The 21,452-nt window shown below is 50.9% G+C and overlaps 1 protein-coding gene across 5 annotated transcripts in view; it reads left to right on the forward strand.

Annotated features, from left to right (window-relative positions):
- The window catches only part of LOC122387738 (dymeclin-like), a 49,440-nt gene that overhangs the window by 9,854 nt on the left and 18,134 nt on the right, over positions 1-21,452 (forward strand). For all 5 annotated transcript variants that reach the window (XM_043378202.1, XM_043378176.1, XM_043378185.1 and 2 more), the window contains exons 10-13: positions 197-310; positions 19,729-19,923; positions 20,235-20,411; positions 20,916-21,029. In XM_043378202.1, the coding sequence (XP_043234137.1) occupies positions 197-310; positions 19,729-19,923; positions 20,235-20,411; positions 20,916-21,029 (600 nt within the window). The remainder of the gene's footprint in view (positions 1-196; positions 311-19,728; positions 19,924-20,234; positions 20,412-20,915; positions 21,030-21,452) is intronic.

Raw genomic sequence — 21,452 nt, forward strand, 5'->3', positions numbered from 1 at the left:
ACCGGCTGCTGTGACAGATGTTCGTGTAAATGATCTGACTCGGACTGCTGGGGCAGATATTCGAGCAGATGGTCTGTGTTCTGGCTTCTGACTGTACTGACTGGCTATACTGACAGATGCACCAGGTCAGCTGGTACACTGAGAGGCCGGGATGGTTTGTGTTTTCTGACTGTACTGACTCTGACTGTTCTGACAGATGCTGCACCAGGTCAGCTGGTACACGGAGCGACCCCTGACAGAGATCTCCCTGGGTGGCCTGCTCATCCTGGTAGTGATACGCACCATCCAGTACAACATGACCAAGATGAGGGTGAGCATGTACCGATCACCACCACAGACCTGACGCACCATCCAGTACAACATGACCAAGATGAGGGTGAGCATGTACCGATCACAACCACAGACCTGACGCACCATCCAGTACAACATGACCAAGATGAGGGTGAGCATGTACCGATCCCAACCACAGACCTGACGCACCATCCAGTACAACATGACCAAGATGAGGGTGAGCATGTACCGATCACAACCACCACAGACCTGACGCACCATCCAGTACAACATGACCAAGATGAGGGTGAGCATGTACCGATCACAACCACCACAGACCTGACGCACCATCAAGTACAACAGATGAGGGTGAGCATGTACCGATCCCAACCACCACAGACCTGACGCACCATCCAGTACAACAGATGAGGGTGAGCATGTACCGATCACCACCACAGACCTGACGCACCATCCAGTACAACAGATGAGGGTGAGCATGTACAGGGACCCGCAGTTGCTACTGTACACATATATTACCAATTTAGAATTGCGCTATTATTTGCTAAGTGCTGGCCATTGGAGAAATGAAATGTAGCGCAAAGTATGGAGGAATAACACATGTTTGCTCCTAGGACGTTTGTTTTGTATAATTCCTCTTACCGCAACAGATATTCTTCCAAAACTACAATCGTGCTATTTTTCCGCGCCGGTTGCCTCCCCAGAGCCCGTCCTTGGTATCGCCTATAGCTTCCGTTCCCGCTACGTGAATGAAAGTCACGTGACTACTACAGGTTTGCGCTCAGTACTAACACACCTAGCCCGAGGGCCGGTCCGTAGCGGGGAGGGGTAGAACGCCAGAGCTCCAGCGCAGTGGAGGTGGTGATGGCCCGTATCATAAAGAGGCAACCGTAAGCAGAACTACAATTGCCGCAGTATAAGATTATGATCAAGTTTTCTTTAGATGTATTGATTGACAAGAAAGTGCAATGCTTATCCGATATAATAAAACGGTGTCCAAGGCCTTGGAAGAACTATAAAACATATTCAGCAACGTATAAATTTATGATACAGGCCATGACCTTTCACCTTGCCTCCGGGGAGGATCGCTCAGGAAGCCACATACCGATCGAATCGAGGCCTCGCAGCGCGGCGGCAGAGGAGAGTGGATAAACCATCGCCAGATCTTTCGTTTACTTATGTTTCCAGAAGAAGGGGGGGGGGGGGGTGGAGGGTGAGGGCTGTTTTCAACCCACTCACCAATCCTTTCCTTATTAACTTATAGCTTACCGAAAAATGCAACACAATGGTGGCCGTCACGAGATGTAGCGAAGAGTGCCTCAGCCACACCGGCTTTGAGTAAACTTTAAGCATTGGAATTCGGGCCAGTGATCCTGAAGCGATATCTTTTTTTGGTCGTGCATAAGCTGGGATGACGTCGTCCAAGTTAATTGCGAAGAAACGGTTTTAGTTTCAGAACATTTATGAGGCTAGTCGCGCCAAATGGTATACGTTTGTTGCAAAATGTCAAATAGTGATACCACAGAGTTGACGTGCTATCCAGATGATGGAATTTATTTGACACAAGAAGTCAACAAGTGGCATCGTTAGTCATCCTGCATACCTATAAATCGATTCGTCACCTTGGTTCGAGCTCAATAGTTCTTTTCGCGGATGATCGGTTTCGTTTTCTTTCCTTTTTTTGGGGGGGGGGGGCGGGGGCAGTTAATGAGCCAGTAACCACCCTCCCCAGTCCCCTAAACAACAATTGTTGACAAATACTGTGATGGCCTAAAAAAATGCCCTCAATTGTGTCACGTAGGGGAGAATGAGGTAAGTTGAGCCGTTTTTTTCGTAAGCTACAGGCTAACTTACTGATCATTTTTCTGCGTTTACGGGTTGGACGGACTTTTGGACGGACTTTTGGTCATTTGCGCATGTAATGGTGGCCAGAAATGTTTCATACCGCTTATTTTTGTACTGAAAGGCTGCGTCAAAAATCATCTTGCACGTTGCTCTCTTACCCCATGGGCGGGGTAAGTTGAGACACGTCGTGGGGAAAGTTGAGCATGGATAGAAAAAGCGAACCTCTTCTTTTCCCGGGCGCGGCGAAGAGTGGGCTCTTTTATTTACTCCATGGCATACATACTTATGGCAACGTTTTTTCCTCCATCAAAAAGTAACTGTTTAAAGCCTTCCAATAACTCGTCAAGTTTTCTATCAAGGAAGAAATCATATTATCCTTCAGATAATCTGCAATTCACTTACAACTTGTGTAATCAACAAAGAAAAAACAATTTCCTACCATTTTTATTCAGCAGAAACAAGCGCAGCTCAGTTTGGTTTTCGACAGCGGAGACAACAATGGCTTATCCGGCTCATCTTACCCCAGGTGAAAATGGCTCATCTTACCCCACCCGTGGTCATTTTCGATTAATGGCTGACACCTGCTAAGGAAAATAACCATGCACCGCAGATAACAACCATCTCATTTTAAAGGCAAAACATGTCTTAGTTATTAGGGGTGATACCACATGTTACCGGGGCTGAGCGCGAGAACGTTGCCGTCTCACGTGAAAGACGTGAAAGACGTGAACATCGTAAGTAAACGGCACATGGAAGCTCAAGTCAATTAGCGCCATAGGAGCTGAGAAACATGGGGTGGCTAAACTTGCCCCTTGGCTCATCTTACCTCACTCTCCCCTATTTGGGGCTCTCAACTTTGATTTGTTTAAGTTTTTTGTCTGTTCATTATAAAAGCTGTCAAATTTGCCGTATCATTAAACTTTTATTGAGTTTGTATTTCACACTTATCTAAAATGAACAATTTTGTCACTGGCTTCTTTTATGAATGGAATTGGATGGTCGCATGAATGAACGAATGAATAGCTCCATTTGAGCATCAGCTGAAATCAATCCTAAAATTTAATCTACCAGTCTGCAACGAGAAGGTTTAAAAATCAGTGCAAGTTAGGTGCAGTTTCTAATCTATGCCGTTTTTTATTAAGTGTCTCATAGCTCCTTAATCTTGAGCCGCTTCTCTTACGATTCATTTTATGTGGTGCTTACATTGTTCAAGAAGTTATAGTATTTGAGCTCGTTGGTCTTAAAAACTGCTATCGAAGTAACTTAAAGTGTTTCGGGCTTCGGCACTTAAAAACCAATCGATATTTAACCCTCACCCACTTAGGCATTTCTTTTCAGCGTCTTACATGTAGCGGAGGGGCGTAGAAACCCTCAGCCATTCGGCCCTTGATAAAAATAGCCAGAGCTTCGCTGAAAAATAAAAAAAAAGAGCGAGCTGCTCGTGACGAGAGAAATCCGATGATTTGAGGGTCCTGGTCATCGCTGACGAGAGAAAGCCAATTATTTTTATGTCCCGGTCAATGCTGAGATCCTAGGTTACTGGATGCTCCCAACGCATCATTTTTAGAGTTATGACATCGAAATACACACCAAACGATAGAGAATTGATCAAGAATCACGATAGTGAAAGTTTCAAGTCGATACCTCTTACCGTTTTGCCGCAATCGGCGCGGAAATATGAAAAAGTTAGATTTTTCCGAAAATTTGACCTTTGACCGGTCGTAAATAGGTCAAATGTTGACCTAGGACCAAAAAATAACCACCAATCGCGAGATCTCGTTGAGAGCAATCCGTTGGTCTTTTCCGCTAAGCTCTAAGACGCTCCATTTTCAAACGCCAGGGGGGGTCGCACCAACCCCCCCCTGCATGGGCGAAGGTGGCAAAACACCGTTTACGGGCGAGGGTTAAAGGTAATTTGGTTCAAAGATTTAAAATTCTCAGACAAGATGGACAAATAATAAGGGCTATTTAATTTTCTGGAAAGTTGTAAAATTGATTAACTCCAGGGCACCAAAGAATCGTCGCAATCCTTCGCTTTGCCGCGATTTATTGGTGAAAAACAGGGGGCGCGGTCTACTTACATCTACTTATGTGTGTGGTGAGGGCTAATATTCATTTTATCTGTGTTGATGAATATGCAACAATTTCTACATGAACTGAGAACAGTCCATAAGAGTATGTTTTTCTCACGGACAATGACAATATTGGATAAAAATAAGTGTATAGGTTTAACATCGATGAGAACTATATGCGGCACCGTCTCGGTCTAGCCGGGTTGCCGATAAAATAGCACACATGTTTATAAGCTTCCATGATGCGCTTAACCCTCGCCCGCACATGCCATTTTCCCATCCTAGAACGCACATGGGGGGGGGGGGTGGTTGCCACCCCCCCGCGCCATTTCGTTCCTGTTGGAGATAGAGCTTAGCAGTAAAGACCAAAAAGATTCTTTGGGAAGAGACGAATCCAATGAAACCCAGTTTTACCTTCTCAGGTCAGTCATTGACCTTCCAGGTCAGGTCAAACTAAAAAATGTTGCTGTTTTGGGTCACCGTTGGATATCAAATGCGCTGCTTATCAAATACCGATGACGATGCTGTTTTCTGGTGCCAAGCCAGCTAGAACCTCTTTGTCACACTATCCGACCAGAATTTTGCTGCTGAGGTCATTTCAGGTCAAGTTAGGTCAAGGTCAATTATATGTGTTTGTATGTCTGTGTGTGTCTGTGTGTATACTGATGTGTGCACCGATTGTTTTTGGGTCCATATCACATGAAATCATGATCTGAGAAGCTTTTACCAAAAATGCAGTCAAAAAACTTCACAAAAAGTAAATTCAGCTTGCCTAAAACGAAATTATCTTAGATGACCTAGGTTGACCTTGACCCTGACCTTGACCCCTGTACATCGTCGAACAACATGTTCCATGATAGGTGGGAGGTAAGACTGGCAAAAAAGGCCCAAATCAGGGTGTCAAAAGCTCACAAGGCCCATGGCAAACGCAAGATGTTGAGAATTGGCCATTTGGGTCATGACATGACCTGAAAAACAAGATCATATCTCCGAAACCAAAATCACAGAAACTTGAAATTTTCAGTGGACATCAAGAAAGGATAGAGGAGCAGCTATACGAAAAATCAGCCTTCTAGCTCTAAAAATGTTGAGTGCAGAGCAGAAAGACTGCCTGGGGGGGGGGGTGGCAACCACCCCCCCCCCCCATGTGCGGGCGAGGGTTAAAAGACTGCTAAAAAGATTTAAAAATAAATATAACTACTTCATCGATTTTAGCGAAAGAAAACATGTATGCCTAATTACTTATTTCTTGCCACTGACGGAGGCACTTTTTTGTGCGAAACGTCTGGTTTTATTCGTATTGTTATTGTATTGTCATTCCCTGTGAGAAAAAAGGATAACTCTTCAGTTAGTAACCGTAACAGCGAAACGGCTCAATGTAACACAATTCACTGTGTATACGAAACCTATAATTGTCCCTAAGAATAATCCTATTTACAACTTTAAAAAAGATACAGCCTATACAGCTTGGGCATACATTTTTTTCTGCATTAAGATAATATTCATTTATATCCACAGAATATGGTAAATTAGTGCTGCTGAAGGTCGCTTTCGAAGCGTCTCCTCCAGGCATTCCACAGCTCTCGTGCCATTTTGGATCACGGAACATGGCTGGGCGCAGGACAGGCCGTCTGCGAGCTTGGACGGACCACGTGACCACCTCCTCCCCTCCCCCTCACTCCCGTCCCCTTCCCCAGCAGGGCGTCCGATCTAACCGCGCCCCAGGCAGTCGGCTCGGTCCGACCCTCCCCTGGTCGAGCCACGGCCCGGTGCCGCCTGAGTTTGTGCCGGGTGCAAAACTGGAGCAGTAACTAGCGCCGGAACTAGTAGTCAGCACGACCATCGTCAGATGGCAGGAGTAAATGGAATAAGCGGTTCCAGGTTTCAGAAGGAATGGGGCAGGAAAAAGCGCTGAAAACAATGTTTTGCTGATATAGCCATTAAAAGTTCACTGAATTAGGAGAGCAGCACATCATTTTAAAGCCCTTCAGATGATGGTTTTAATAAGCACACAATAATTTCCCAATTCGCCTCCAACGGTGTCACAGGCAAAGAATACGCTGAAATACTAGTGTGTACAGAAGCAACTGCGGGTCCCTGTACCGATCACCACCACAGACCTGACGCACCATCCAGTACAACAGATGAGGGTGAGCATGTACCGATCACCACCACAGACCTGACGCACCATCCAGTACAACAGATGAGGGTGAGCATGTACCGATCACCACCACAGACCTGACGCACCATCCAGTACAACATGACCAAGATGAGGGTGAGCATGTACCGATCCCAACCACCACAGACCTGACGCACCATCCAGTACAACAGATGAGGGTGAGCATGTACCGATCACAACCACCACAGACCTGACGCACCATCAAGTACAACAGATGAGGGTGAGCATGTACCGATCACAACCACAGACCTGACGCACCATCCAGTACAACATGACCAAGATGAGGGTGAGCATGTACCGATCACAACCACCACAGACCTGACGCACCATCAAGTACAACAGATGAGGGTGAGCATGTACCGATCACAACCACAGACCTGACGCACCATCCAGTACAACATGACCAAGATGAGGGTGAGCATGTACCGATCACAACCACCACAGACCTGACGCACCATCCAGTACAACATGACCAAGATGAGGGTGAGCATGTACCGATCACAACCACCACAGACCTGACGCACCATCCAGTACAACATGACCAAGATGAGGGTGAGTATGTACCGATCACAACCACCACAGACCTGACGCACCATCCAGTACAACATGACCAAGATGAGGGTGAGCATGTACCGATCACAACCACAGACCTGACGCACCATCCAGTACAACAGATGAGGGTGAGCATGTACCGATCACAACCACAGACCTGACGCACCATCCAGTACAACATGACCAAGATGAGGGTGAGCATGTACCGATCACAACCACAGACCTGACGCACCATCCAGTACAACATGACCAAGATGAGGGTGAGCATGTACCGATCACAACCACAGACCTGACGCACCATCCAGTACAACATGACCAAGATGAGGGTGAGCATGTACCGATCACAACCACCACAGACCTGACGCACCATCCAGTACAACATGACCAAGATGAGGGTGAGCATGTACCGATCACAACCACCACAGACCTGACGCACCATCCAGTACAACATGACCAAGATGAGGGTGAGCATGTACCGATCACAACCACCACAGACCTGACGCACCATCCAGTACAACATGACCAAGATGAGGGTGAGCATGTACCGATCACAACCACAGACCTGACGCACCATCCAGTACAACAGATGAGGGTGAGCATGTACCGATCACAACCACAGACCTGACGCACCATCCAGTACAACATGACCAAGATGAGGGTGAGCATGTACCGATCACAACCACAGACCTGACGCACCATCCAGTACAACATGACCAAGATGAGGGTGAGCATGTACCGATCACAACCACAGACCTGACGCACCATCCAGTACAACATGACCAAGATGAGGGTGAGCATGTACCGATCACAACCACCACAGACCTGACGCACCATCCAGTACAACATGACCAAGATGAGGGTGAACATGTACCGATCACAACCACAGACCTGACGCACCATCCAGTACAACATGACCAAGATGAGGGTGAGCATTAGGGTGGCACTTAGCAATAGGGTGAATTTTATGTTATCCGATTTTTAGGCGTGCGGGTAGTTTTCTGGTTCCATTCCCGTAAAAAATAATGTGTGCAAAATAATTTTGAAAAATATTGATATTTAGGGGTCGCGAATTGAGGTCAAAGTTGGCAGTTTTGGGGAAAAAATCAACTTTTTGGAAACTACTTTAAACCTATTTGGAATGACATATGTGGTCATTAAGCGTCATATCCGACGTATTTTGACCTTTATTTGTATAACAATTGCTTATCCCATCACTTCCGGTCGATCGTAGCCAGTCCAGGTCACGCCAAGACAGGTCTGATCTGGGCTGTTTTACCCATGTCAGGCCTGTTTTTGGCCTGGCGACCGGTGCCTTCTCTCTCACAGTGGAGGTCATATCCTCTTATGAGTGTGAGGAGTGAACGGTCTCTCCTGTTCCAAAGGGAGGACGAGCCCCACAGTTCTATCGGTTCTTGAGACATGCTCCTTTTCTGTCAAAGAGAATGTGAAGAAGTTGGAGCCAGCCTATCGCCGGCGGGGGAAAGCAGAGGCGAGAGTGGGCATTGAGCTGCGCTGGTTTATTGTGCTTTCGGGATGTTCTTCCGTGGGCGCTTCTTCCGACTCTACATAGTGCCAGTGCCAGCAACAGACTTACCCGGCCATTGCGGCGCGCACACGGAGGGAACGTCTTTGACGATGGCGACCATGAGAGAGAAACGTCGACTCACACTCCCAAGCGCATGCGGGCGAGCGGACGTCCCCAACAGTGAACTGGCCTCGACCGGGCCAAACTGCCCAACCGTAATGTGTGAAGAACACGTGAGCCTGTTATCAACTGCGGCACGGAACTTCTGATACGACTCCGGCTGAACCGCGAATCCTGAACCGCGAGAGAAGGAGCGTCGACCGATTCTAGGTCCTGGTGATGGGGGGGGGGGATTAGGATGGCCAAGCTCCTCGCCGTTCCCAAACTCCCTTCCATCCAAGCACAGGAGGCCATGCTCACAGCGCTGGGAGGCTAGGAACTGGAGAAGCGGAACTGCGGCCTTTTGCTTCGACGCCACGACGGCGAACAGCATGCTGGTGAACGGTACTTTAGCCCTTATCATTTAGGGCCTTGCCCTTATCGAGCAGAAGCTGGATCGGCCCGTCCTCCAGCTGGCCTGCCGGCACCACGTGTAAGAGCTGGTCCTAGAGAAGGCCTTCTCCACCTGCCGTAGAATCTCGAGCGGCCTCTACATCCGGCTGTTTAAGAGGTTCAAAGGCGGATGGGAGTTCATGCTTCATTGACAGGATCACACCGGTGGCGTTCGCCGTCGACGACGTTCCGGAGTGGGACAAGCTGCTGGTAAGCTTCCATCGCTTCCATCGCTAGACTATGCCTAGCTCCGGGAAGACTACCGAAAACTTCTGGAGCTCTGCGTAACTGCTCTCGGTGGAGTTCCAAGCACGGCATCCGTTTCTCAGCCTCAGAGTACTCCACTGAGTTAGGTGGATGGCAAAGACCATCCGTACCGTGGATGCCTTCCTCTTCAGGGAGCGTCTCCGGCTGACGGCGGCCGAGGCCCAGGTCATCAGACGCTGTGCGCTGTTCGTTGCCTGCAAGTTCGCCGCCGCCGCCGCCGCCTGGTCTGGGACTCTACTGCCACTGCGCCGGCTGTGGACCTGACCTTCGTGAACTCGTTCTGCACCTACCCCGACAAGGAGCTGTCGAAGGCGACAGTCCCGGTCTTCGGCCGTCACCTGTAGTAATTGAGTGATCGGCTGGTGACTCTGGAGCTTTTAGACCCCGACCCTCGGGCTCAATCAAGACATGGTGCGGGCAATAGACTTGTAGGAGAGGGGACCCGCCCCGTAAGTCCTTAGTGGACACTATGAACGCCGCTCTCGCGACCGAGACGTTGGCGAGCTTCCTCACACCATCGTTCAAAAAGCTCTCAAGGATACACGACCTGGACGCGGGGCTCATCATCAATGACCAAGGCCACTGGGAGGACAGCGGCTACCAAACCGCAGCTCGTGTAGTCCGGGAGCTGCGGGTGGTGAATGACTTCACCAGGCGCGGTATGGCGCTGATGTAGGACTGGCACTCATGGAAGACAAAGATTAGCGCCAGTTCTTCCTCCATGTCGTTGAAAAGATCACAGAAAACGCTAACCTGACACCCGAAGATCGACTGCAATTGCTAACCAGGCTACACACAAAGTGATCTGGGTGCCCGTTGCCCATGATACCCCTCCCTCCAATGAGGCGCCAATAATCTACTAAAGAGGAGGAACTGGAGTAGTGGAGTACATATACCAGCGTTCTGGCGTGGCCGAAGCTGCATGGAATATCAATAAACAATATCAAAATGACTAAGAAATGCCTTATTATCATCCGATTATAGCGTAATAGGAAACTCAGAAGCGATTTTAATGATATTGAAATATGCTACCAAAATCTCAATTTTTACCTTGATTCGCGAATGTCCGTGAAGTTAGCGTCAGCAACAGCAACGAATACAGCGTCGGATTCAGAATCGCTTAAAAAACTCATATTAGGTCAATTGGGGGACGGGGAGCAAGAATATGACCTTTATTTGGCCCTAGCTCTTACCCCTTACCCCTTAATCGGCCCTTAAAGGAAGGGGCGCGGCAAAACGCCCTCAAGGGTTCGTCTGATCGCCAAAATAAGGGTCGCAATCGATTCCCCGGGTCAATATCTAGCCGCAGCCTCGGGTTCCAGATGTGTGCAACTTACCCCTTACCCCTTAATCGGCCCTTAAAGGACGGGGCGCGTCAAAAGTGCCTCAAGGGTTTGTCTGATCGCCAAAATAAGGGTCGCAATCGATTCCTCGGGTCAATATCTAGCCGCAGCCTCGGGTTCCAGATGTGTGCAACTTACCCCTTACCCCTTAATCGGCCCTTAAAGGAAGGGGCGCGTCAAAAGTGCCTCAAGGGTTCGTCTGATCGCCAAAATAAGGGTCGCAATCGATTCCCCGGGTCAATATCTAGCCGCAGCCTCGGGTTCCAGATGTGTGCAACTTACCCCTTACCCCTTAATCGGCCCTTAAAGGACGGGGCGCGTCAAAAGTGCCTCAAGGGTTCGTCTGATCGCCAAAATAAGGGTCGCAATCGATTCCTCGGGTCAATATCTAGCCACAGCCTCGGGTTCCAGATGTGTGCAACTTACCCCTTACCCCTTAATCGGCCCTTAAAGGAAGGGGCGCGTCAAACGTGCCTCAAGAATTCGTCTGATCGCCAAAATAAGGGTCGCAATCGATTCCCCGGGTCAATATCTAGCCGCAGCCTCGGGTTCCAGATGTGTGCAACTTACCCCTTACCCCTTAATCGGCCCTTAAAGGAAGGGGCGCGTCAAAAGTGCCTCAAGGGTTCGTCTGATCGCCAAAACAAGGGTCGCAATCGATTACCCGGGTCAATATCTAGCCGCAGCCTCGGGTTCCAGATGTGTGCAACTTACCCCTTACCCCTTAATCGGCCCTTAAAGGACGGGGCGCGTCAAAAGTGTCTCAAGGGTTCGTCTGATCGCCAAAATAAGGGTCGCAATCGATTCCCCGGGTCAATATCTAGCCGCAGCCTCGGGTTCCAGATGTGTGCAACTTACCCCTTACCCCTTAATCGGCCCTTAAAGAAGGGGCGCGTCAAAAGTGCCTCAAGGGTTCGTCTGATCGCCAAAATAAGGGTCGCAATCGATTCCCTGGGTCAATATCTAGCCGCAGCCTCGGGTTCCAGATGTGTGCAACTTACCCCTTACCCCTTAATCGGCCCTTAAAGGACGGGGCGCGTCAAAAGTGCCTCAAGGAATCGTCTGATCGCCAAAATAAGGGTCGCAATCGAGTCCCCGGGTCAATATCTAGCCGCAGCCTCGGGTTCCAGATGTGTGCAACTTACCCCTTACCCCTTAATCGGCCCTTAAAGGAAGGGGCGCGTCAAAAGTGCCTCAAGGGTTCGTCTGATCGCCAAAATAAGGGTCGCAATCGATTCCCCGGGACAATATCTAGCCGCAGCCTCGGGTTCCAGATGAGTGCAACTTACCCCTTAACCCTTAATCGGCCCTTAAAGGACGGGGCGCGTCAAAAGTGCCTCAAGGGTTCATCTGATCGCCAAAATAAGGGTCGCAATCGATTCCTCGGGTCAATATCTAGCCGCAGCCTCGGGTTCCAGATGTGTGCAACTTACCCCTTACCCCTTAATCGGCCCTTGAAGGAAGGGGCGCGTCAAAAGTGCCTCAAGGGTTCGTCTGATCGCCAAAATAAGGGTTGCAATCGATTCCCCGGGTCAATATCTAGCCGCAGCCTCGGGTTCCAGATGTGTGCAACTTACCCCTTACCCCTTAATCGGCCCTTAAAGGACGGGACGCGTCAAAAGTGCCTCAAGGGTTTGTCTGATCGCCAAAATAAGGGTCGCAATCGATTCCTCGGGTCCATATCTAGCCGCAGCCTCGGGTTCCAGATGTGTGCAACTTACCTCTTACCCCTTAATCGGCCCTTAAAGGACGGGGCGCGTCAAAAGTGCCTCAAGGGTTCGTCTGATCGCCAAAATAAGGGTCGCAATCGATTCCTCGGGTCAATATCTAGCCGCAGCCTCGGGTTCCAGATGTGTGCAACTTACCCCTTACCCCTTAATCGGCCCTTAAAGGAAGGGGCGCGTCAAAAGTGCCTCAAGGGTTCGTCTGATCGCCAAAATAAGGATCGCAATCGATTCCCCGGGTCAATATCTAGCCGCAGCCTCGGGTTCCAAATGTGTGCAACTTACCCCTTACCCCTTAATCGGCCCTTAAAGGAAGGGGCGCGTCAAAAGTGCCTCAAGGGTTCGTCTGATCGCCAAAATAAGGGTCGCAATCGATTCCCCGGGTCAATATCTAGCCGCAGCCTCGGGTTCCAGATGTGTGCAACTTACGAACCCTTGAGGCACTTTTGACGCGCCCCTTCCTTTAAGGGCCGATTAAGGGGTAAGGGGTAAGTTGCACACATCTGGAACCCGAGGCTGCGGCTAGATATTGACCCGGGGAATCGATTGCGACCCTTATTTTGGCGATCAGACGAACCCTTGAGGCACTTTTGACGCGCCCCGTCGTTTAAGGGCCGATTAAGGGGTAAGGGGTAAGTTGCACACATCTAGAACCCGAGGCTGCGGCTAGATATTGACCCGAGGAATCGATTGCAACCCTTATTTTGGCGATCAGACGAACCCTTGAGGCACTTTTGACGCGCCCCGTCCTTTAAGGGCCAATTAAGGGGTAAGGGGTAAGTTGCACACATCTGGAACCCAAGGCTGCGGCTAGATATTGACCCGGGGAATCGATTGCGACCCTTATTTTGGCGATCAGACGAACCCTTGAGGCACTTTTGACGCGCCCCGTCCTTTAAGGGCCGATTAAGGGATAAGGGGTAAGTTGCACACATCTTGAACCCGAGGTTGCGGCTAGATATTGACCCGGGGAATCGATTGCGACCCTTATTTTGGCGATCAGACGAACCCTTGAGGCACTTTTGACGCGCCCCTTCCTTTAAGGGCCGAGTAAGGGGTAAGGGGTAAGTTGCACACATCTGGAACCCGAGGCTGCGGCTAGATATTGACCCGAGGAATCGATTGCGACCCTTATTTTGGCGATCAGACAAACCCTTGAGGCACTTTTGACGCGCCCCGTCCTTTAAGGGCCGATTAAGGGGTAAGTTGCACACATCTGGAACCCAAGGCTGCGGTTAGATATTGACCCGGGGAATTGATTGCGACCCTTATTTTGACGATCAGACGAACCCTTGAGGCATTTTTGACGCTCCCCTTCCTTTAAGGGCCGATTAAGGGGTAAGGGGTAAGTTGCACACATCTGGAACCCGAGGCTGCGGCTAGATATTGACCCGAGTAATCGATTGCGACCCTTATTTTGGCGATCAGACGAACCCTTGAGGCACTTTTGACGCGCCCCGTCCTTTAAGGGCCGATTAAGGGGTAAGGGGTAAGTTGCACACATCTGGAACCCGAGACTGCGGCTAGATATTGACCCGGGGAATCGATTGCGACCCTTATTTTGGCGATCAGACGAACCCTTGAGGCACTTTTGACGCGCTCTTCCTTTAAGGGCCGATTAAGGGGTAAGGGGTAAGTTGCACACATCTGGAACCCGAGGCTGCGGCTAGATATTGACCCGAGGAATCGATTGCGACCCTTATTTTGGCGATCAGACGAACCCTTGAGGCACTTTTGACGCGCCCCGTCCTTAAAGGGCCGATTAAGGGGTAAGGGGTAAGTTGCACACATCTGGAACCCGAGGCTGCGGCTAGATATTGACCCGGGTAATCGATTGCGACCCTTGTTTTGGCGATCAGACGAACCCTTGAGGCACTTTTGACGCGCCCCTTCCTTTAAGGGCCGATTAAGGGGTAAGGGGTAAGTTGCACACATCTGGAACCCGAGGCTGCGGCTAGATATTGACCCGGGGAATCGATTGCGACCCTTATTTTGGCGATCAGACGAACCCTTGAGGCACTTTTGACGCGCCCCTTCCTTTAAGGGCCGATTAAGGGGTAAGGGGTAAGTTGCACACATCTGGAACCCAAGGCTGCGGCTAGATATTGACCCGAGGAATCGATTGCGACCCTTATTTTGGCGATCAGACGAACCCTTGAGGCACTTTTGACGCGCCCCGTCCTTTAAGGGCCGATTAAGGGGTAAGGGGTAAGTTGCACACATCTGGAACCCGAGGCTGCGGCTAGATATTGACCCGGGGAATCGATTGCGACCCTTATTTTGGCGATCAGACGAACCCTTGAGGCACTTTTGACGCGCCCCTTCCTTTAAGGGCCGATTAAGGGGTAAGGGGTAAGTTGCACACATCTGGAACCCGAGGCTGCGGCTAGATATTGACCCGAGGAATCGATTGCGACCCTTATTTTGGCGATCAGACGAACCCTTGAGGCACTTTTGACGCGCCCCGTCCTTTAAGGGCCGATTAAGGGGTAAGGGGTAAGTTGCACACATCTGGAACCCGAGGCTGCGGCTAGATATTGACCCGGGGAATCGATTGCGACCCTTATTTTGGCGATCAGACGAACCCTTGAGGGCGTTTTGCCGCGCCCCTTCCTTTAAGGGCCGATTAAGGGGTAAGGGGTAAGAGCTAGGGCCAAATAAAGGTCATATTCTTGCTCCCCGTCCCCCAATTGACCTAATATGAGTTTTTTAAGCGATTCTGAATCCGACGCTGTATTCGTTGCTGTTGCTGACGCTAACTTCACGGACATGATTCGCGACCTCTAAACATCAATATTTTCCCATAAAAATTTGCCTCCCTTATTTTTTACGGGAATGGAACCGGAAAACCACCCGCACGCATTAACAATCAAAAATTGATTTTTAAGTGCCACCCTAGTGAGCATGTACCGATCACAACCACCACAGACCTGACGCACCACCCAGTACAACATGACCAAGATGAGGGTGAACATGTACCGATCCCAACCACCACAGACCTGACGCACTATCCAGTACAACAGATGAGGGTGAGCATGTACCGATCCCAACCACCACAGACCTGACGCACCATCCAGTACAACATGACCAAGATGAGGGTGAGCATGTACCGATCACAACCACCACAAACCAGACGCACCATCCAGTACAACATGACCAAGATGAGGGTGAGCATGTACCGATCACCACCACAGACCTGACGCACTATCCAGTACAACAGATGAGGGTGAGCATGTACCGATCACCACCACAGACCTGACGCACCATCCAGTACAACATGACCAAGATGAGGGTGAGCATGTACCGATCACACCACAGACCTGACGCACCATCCAGTACAACATGACCAAGATGAGGGTGAGCATGTACCGATCACAACCACCACAGACCTGACGCACCATCCAGTACAACATGACCAAGATGAGGGTGAGCATGTACCGATCCCAACCACCACAGACCTGACGCACTATCCAGTACAACAGATGAGGGTGAGCATGTACCGATCCCAACCACAACAGACCTGACGCACCATCCAGTACAACATGACCAAGATGAGGGTGAGCATGTACCGATCACAACCACCACAAACCAGACGCACCATCCAGTACAACATGACCAAGATGAGGGTGAGCATGTACCGATCACCACCACAGACCTGACGCACCATCCAGTACAACATGACCAAGATGAGGGTGAACATGTACCGATCCCAACCACCACAGACCTGACTCACCATCCAGTACAACATGACCAAGATGAGGGTGAGCATGTACCGATCACCACCACAAACCTGACGCACCATCCAGTACAACATGACCAAGATGAGGGTGAGCATGTACCGATCACAACCACCACAGACCTGACGCACCATCCAGTACAACATGACCAAGATGAGGGTGAGCATGTACCGATCACCACCACAGACCTGACGCACCATCCAGTACAACATGACCAAGATGAGGGTGAGCATATACCGATCACCACCACAGACCTGACGCACCATCCAGTACAACATGACCAAGATGAGGGTGAGCATGTACCGATCCCAACCACCACAGACCTGACGCACCATCCAGTACAACATGACCAAGATGAGGGTGAGCATGTACCGATCACCACCACAGACCTGACGCACCATCCAGTACAACATGACCAAGATGAGGGTGAGCATGTACCGATCACACCACAGACCTGACGCACCATCCAGTACAACATGACCAAGATGAGGGTGAGCATGTACCGATCCCAACCACCACAGACCTGACGCACCATCCAGTACAACATGACCAAGATGAGGGTGAGCATGTACCGATCACACCACAGACCTGACACACCATCCAGTACAACATGACCAAGATGAGGGTGAGCATGTACCGATCCCAACCACCACAGACCTGACGCACCATCCAGTACAACATGACCAAGATGAGGGTGAGCATGTACCGATCACCACCACCACAGACCTGACGCACCATCCAGTACAACATGACCAAGATGAGGGTGAGCATGTACCGATCACAACCACAGACCTGACGCACCATCCAGTACAACATGACCAAGATGAGGGTGAACATGTACCGATCACCACCACAGACCTGACGCACTATCCAGTACAACAGATGAGGGTAAACATGTACCGATCACCACCACAGACCTGACGCACCATCCAGTACAACATGACCAAGATGAGGGTGAACATGTACCGATCACCACCACAGACCTGACGCACCATCCAGTACAACATGACCAAGATGAGGGTGAGCATGTACCGATCCCAACCACCACAGACCTGACGCACCATCCAGTACAACATGACCAAGATGAGGGTGAGCATGTACCGATCACAACCACCACAGACCTGACGCACCATCCAGTACAACATGACCAAGATGAGGGTGAACATGTACCGATCCCAACCACCACAGACCTGACGCACCATCAAGTACAACAGATGAGGGTGAGCATGTACCGATCCCAACCACCACAGACCTGACGCACCATCCAGTACAACATGACCAAGATGAGGGTGAACATGTACCGATCACAACCACAGACCTGACGCACCATCCAGTACAACATGACCAAGATGAGGGTGAGCATGTACCGATCCCAACCACCACAGACCTGACGCACTATCCAGTACAACAGATGAGGGTGAGCATGTACCGATCCCAACCACCACAGACCTGACGCACCATCCAGTACAACATAACCAAGATGAGGGTGAGCATGTACCGATCACACCACAGACCTGACGCACCATCCAGTACAACATGACCAAGATGAGGGTGAGCATGTACCGATCCCAACCACCACAGACCTGACGCACCATCCAGTACAACATGACCAAGATGAGGGTGAGCATGTACCGATCACCACCACAGACCTGACGCACTATCCAGTACAACAGATGAGGGTGAGCATGTACCGATCACCACCACAGACCTGACGCACCATCCAGTACAACATGACCAAGATGAGGGTGAGCATGTACCGATCACCACCACAGACCTGACGCACCATCCAGTACAACATGACCAAGATGAGGGTGAGCATGTACCGATCACAACCACCACAGACCTGACGCACCATCCAGTACAACATGACCAAGATGAGGGTGAGCATGTACCGATCACAACCACCACAGACCTGACGCACCATCCAGTACAACATGACCAAGATGAGGGTGAGCATGTACCGATCACAACCACAGACCTGACGCACCATCCAGTACAACATGACCAAGATGAGGGTGAGCATGTACCGATCACACCACAGACCTGACGCACCATCCAGTACAACATGACCAAGATGAGGGTGAACATGTACCGATCACACCACAGACCTGACGCACCATCCAGTACAACATGACCAAGATGAGGGTGAGCATGTACCGATCACAACCACCACAGACCTGACGCACCATCCAGTACAACATGACCAAGATGAGGGTGAGCATGTACCGATCACCACCACAGACCTGACGCACCATCCAGTACAACATGACCAAGATGAGGGTGAGCATGTACCGATCACACCACAGACCTGACGCACTATCCAGTACAACATGACCAAGATGAGGGTGAGCATGTACCGATCACCACCACAGACCTGACGCACCATCCAGTACAACATGACCAAGATGAGGGTGAGCATGTACCGATCACACCACAGACCTGACGCACCACCCGGTACAACATGACCAAGATGAGGGTGAGCATGTACCGATCCCAACCACCACAGACCTGACGCACTATCCAGTACAACAGATGAGGGTGAGCATGTACCGATCCCAACCACCACAGACCTGACGCACCATCCAGTACAACATGACCAAGATGAGGGTGAGCATGTACCGATCACAACCACCACAGACCTGACGCACTATCCAGTACAACATGACCAAGATGAGGGTGAGCATGTACCGATCACCACCACAGGCCTGACGCACCACCCAGTACAACATGACCAAGATGAGGGTGAGCATGTACCGATCACCACCACAGACCTGACGCACTATCCAGTACAACATGACCAAGATGAGGGTGAGCATGTACCGATCACAACCACCACAGACCTGACGCACCATCCAGTACAACATGACCAAGATGAGGGTGAGCATGTACCGATCACCACCACAAACCTGACGCACCATCCAGTACAACATGACCAAGATGAGGGTGAGCATGTACCGATCCCAACCACAGATCTGACGCACCACCCAGTACAACATGACCAAGATGAGGGTGAGCATGTACCGATCCCAACCACCACACAGACCTGACGCACCATCCAGTACAACATGACCAAGATGAGGGTGAGCACTGAGCAGTGACTCTGGCATGAGTGTAACGAGGCACCTCCCCTCATCCGTCCTGGCCATCCATCTTTGCCAGTTCTAGAGGCTTTAGTTACCTACGTATTAAATTACTGGTGTGAGTGCTGTTGGTGAAAGGCTTTCAGGTGATTCGCTGGCTGTTATCTCACAGGACAAAACGAAATTAGTATGAGTAACTCATAAAGATAAACAGCACCCATCAACTGTTGATGTGTGCTGTGTATCTTAATGCCGTGTATTACCGCAGTGTTGGACAGTCCGTGACGCACCCCGTCTGCCGCCGTGACGCGCCCCGTGTCTGCCGCCGTGACGCACCCCGTCTGCCGCCGTGACGCGCCCCGTGTCTGCCGCCGTGACGCGCCCCGTCTGCCGCCGTGACGCGCCCCGTGTCTGCGGCCGTGACGCGCCCCGTGTCTGCCGCCGTGACGCGCCCCGTGTCTGCCGCCGTGACGCCGTCCCGTCTGCCGCCGTGACGCGCCCCGTGTCTGCCGCCGTGACGCGCCCCGTGTCTGCAGCCGTGACGCGCCCCGTGTCTGCCGGCAGGACAAGTACCTGCACACCAACTGTCTGGCGGCGCTGGCCAACATGTCGGCAGAGTTCCGCCAGCTGCACCCGTACGTGTGCCAGCGGCTGGTCTCGCTGTTCGAGGTGCTGGCCAAGCGGCACGGCCGGCAGCTGGAGCAGCTGCGCGCCGCGGCGGCAACCGACGCCACCCAGCCGGACGAGGGCGCCGTACAGGTGAGTCCCGTTTTACTACTTGGAACGAGTACCTAATTAGTGGTATAAATTCCAAAATAAATTCAACAATCTGATTGCGATTGCATAACTAGATCATGGTTGAATCGTTCATCATTTTTTTCTATTTATCAGTCATTGCATTACACGATAGCGGTTAAATTTAGAACCAACCAAATAAAAGGAATGATAAACGGATCGTTTATTTCGCTGGGACGTCGTCCCACCGCCGGCGCGTGGGTAGCTCCGTGGCGCTGGTTTGGCGCGGACCCGGCTGTGTGACGTGTGGGACGGGTGTGCCCGCCGGCCGCCAGGACCTGGCCGTGCTGGAGGAGGTGCTACGCATGCTGCTGGAGATAATCAACTCGTGCCTGACGGCCCAGCTGGTGCACAACCCCAACCTGGTGTACACGCTGCTCTACAAGCGCGGCGTGTTCGAGCTGTACCGCACCCACCCGAACTTCCAGGACATCACGCACAACATCGACACGGTGAGACCGCACGCACGCACACACTGCCGCCGACACACAACGTGCGAACGCTGCGCTAGCGTGTATACGGCATGCGCCTGTAGTAATATTGGTGTCAAGATAAGGGCCCAGGCGACCTGTAGTTCGGATGCGGTGAAGACCTTTACCCTCGCCACAATTCGAGTGGAAGGGGAGGATGGGGTTGAATGGATGAGGGGTGTGCTCGGCCCTTAGTCTGACAGCGGGGTCGCAGGCCAAGGGTATTCACCGCATCAAAACTACAGGTCGCCTAGGCTTTTTTCTTGAGACCAATAGTACACGTGTTTTATCAGTTTCCGATTTACCATGTCAAATATCGAAACAAAGGCCCATACAGTTGTCTGCATGGCGAAATATTCGAAGGTTTGTTGTCTCTGAGAGCTGCGTTGGCGGCGATGTTTTACTGTTGCGGTTAGCACTGTGTGCGAGTGCGCCCACCGGCCGACCGTTACAGACGCCGCCCCTCCCGGCCTGTCTGCGCACCAGGTGCTGCTCTTCTTCAGCTCCAAGCTGGAGAGCCTGCACAAGGACATCGGGGTGCGTGACGTACACGCGGTGATCCAGGACGGCGCCAAAAAGTTCCCCCTGGAGCGGCTCAAGGTGAGGACGCTCAGTTCCTTTCTACTCCCAGCGGCCGGGGTCGGCCCGCTTCATATAGAAAGGCCTGGTAATGCTAGTGTCACTTAGCCCAAAGTGCCACCTACTCAAAGGGCTCCTTTTGGAAACGACTCTGACGCGTTCATGTAGCCGGCTCATAGTCGCCCTTAAAGGTAGTGTGCCACCTTTAAAAGATTTCCCATTTTATTTTTCCTAGGATAAGAAGCCTCTGTTTTTACCTAATATCGCAAAAAAAAAATCAAAAATGGGCCTGGAATAGTGTCTTTTTCGCCTAAAAGTTTTTCGGTTTTTAGATATGTATAACAACTGTAGTGGGCTCACCTGCAAACAGGCGTCGGGCAACAATCGCGAATGCGGCGCACTTGTGACAATAAGCAAAGGTCATTATAGTGTTACGACCATACG

Source organism: Amphibalanus amphitrite, unplaced genomic scaffold (genome assembly GCF_019059575.1).
Source record: "Amphibalanus amphitrite isolate SeventyFive unplaced genomic scaffold, NRLGWU_Aamphi_draft 000017F_arrow, whole genome shotgun sequence".
In the NCBI taxonomy this organism is placed as follows: domain Eukaryota; kingdom Metazoa; phylum Arthropoda; class Thecostraca; order Balanomorpha; family Balanidae; genus Amphibalanus; species Amphibalanus amphitrite.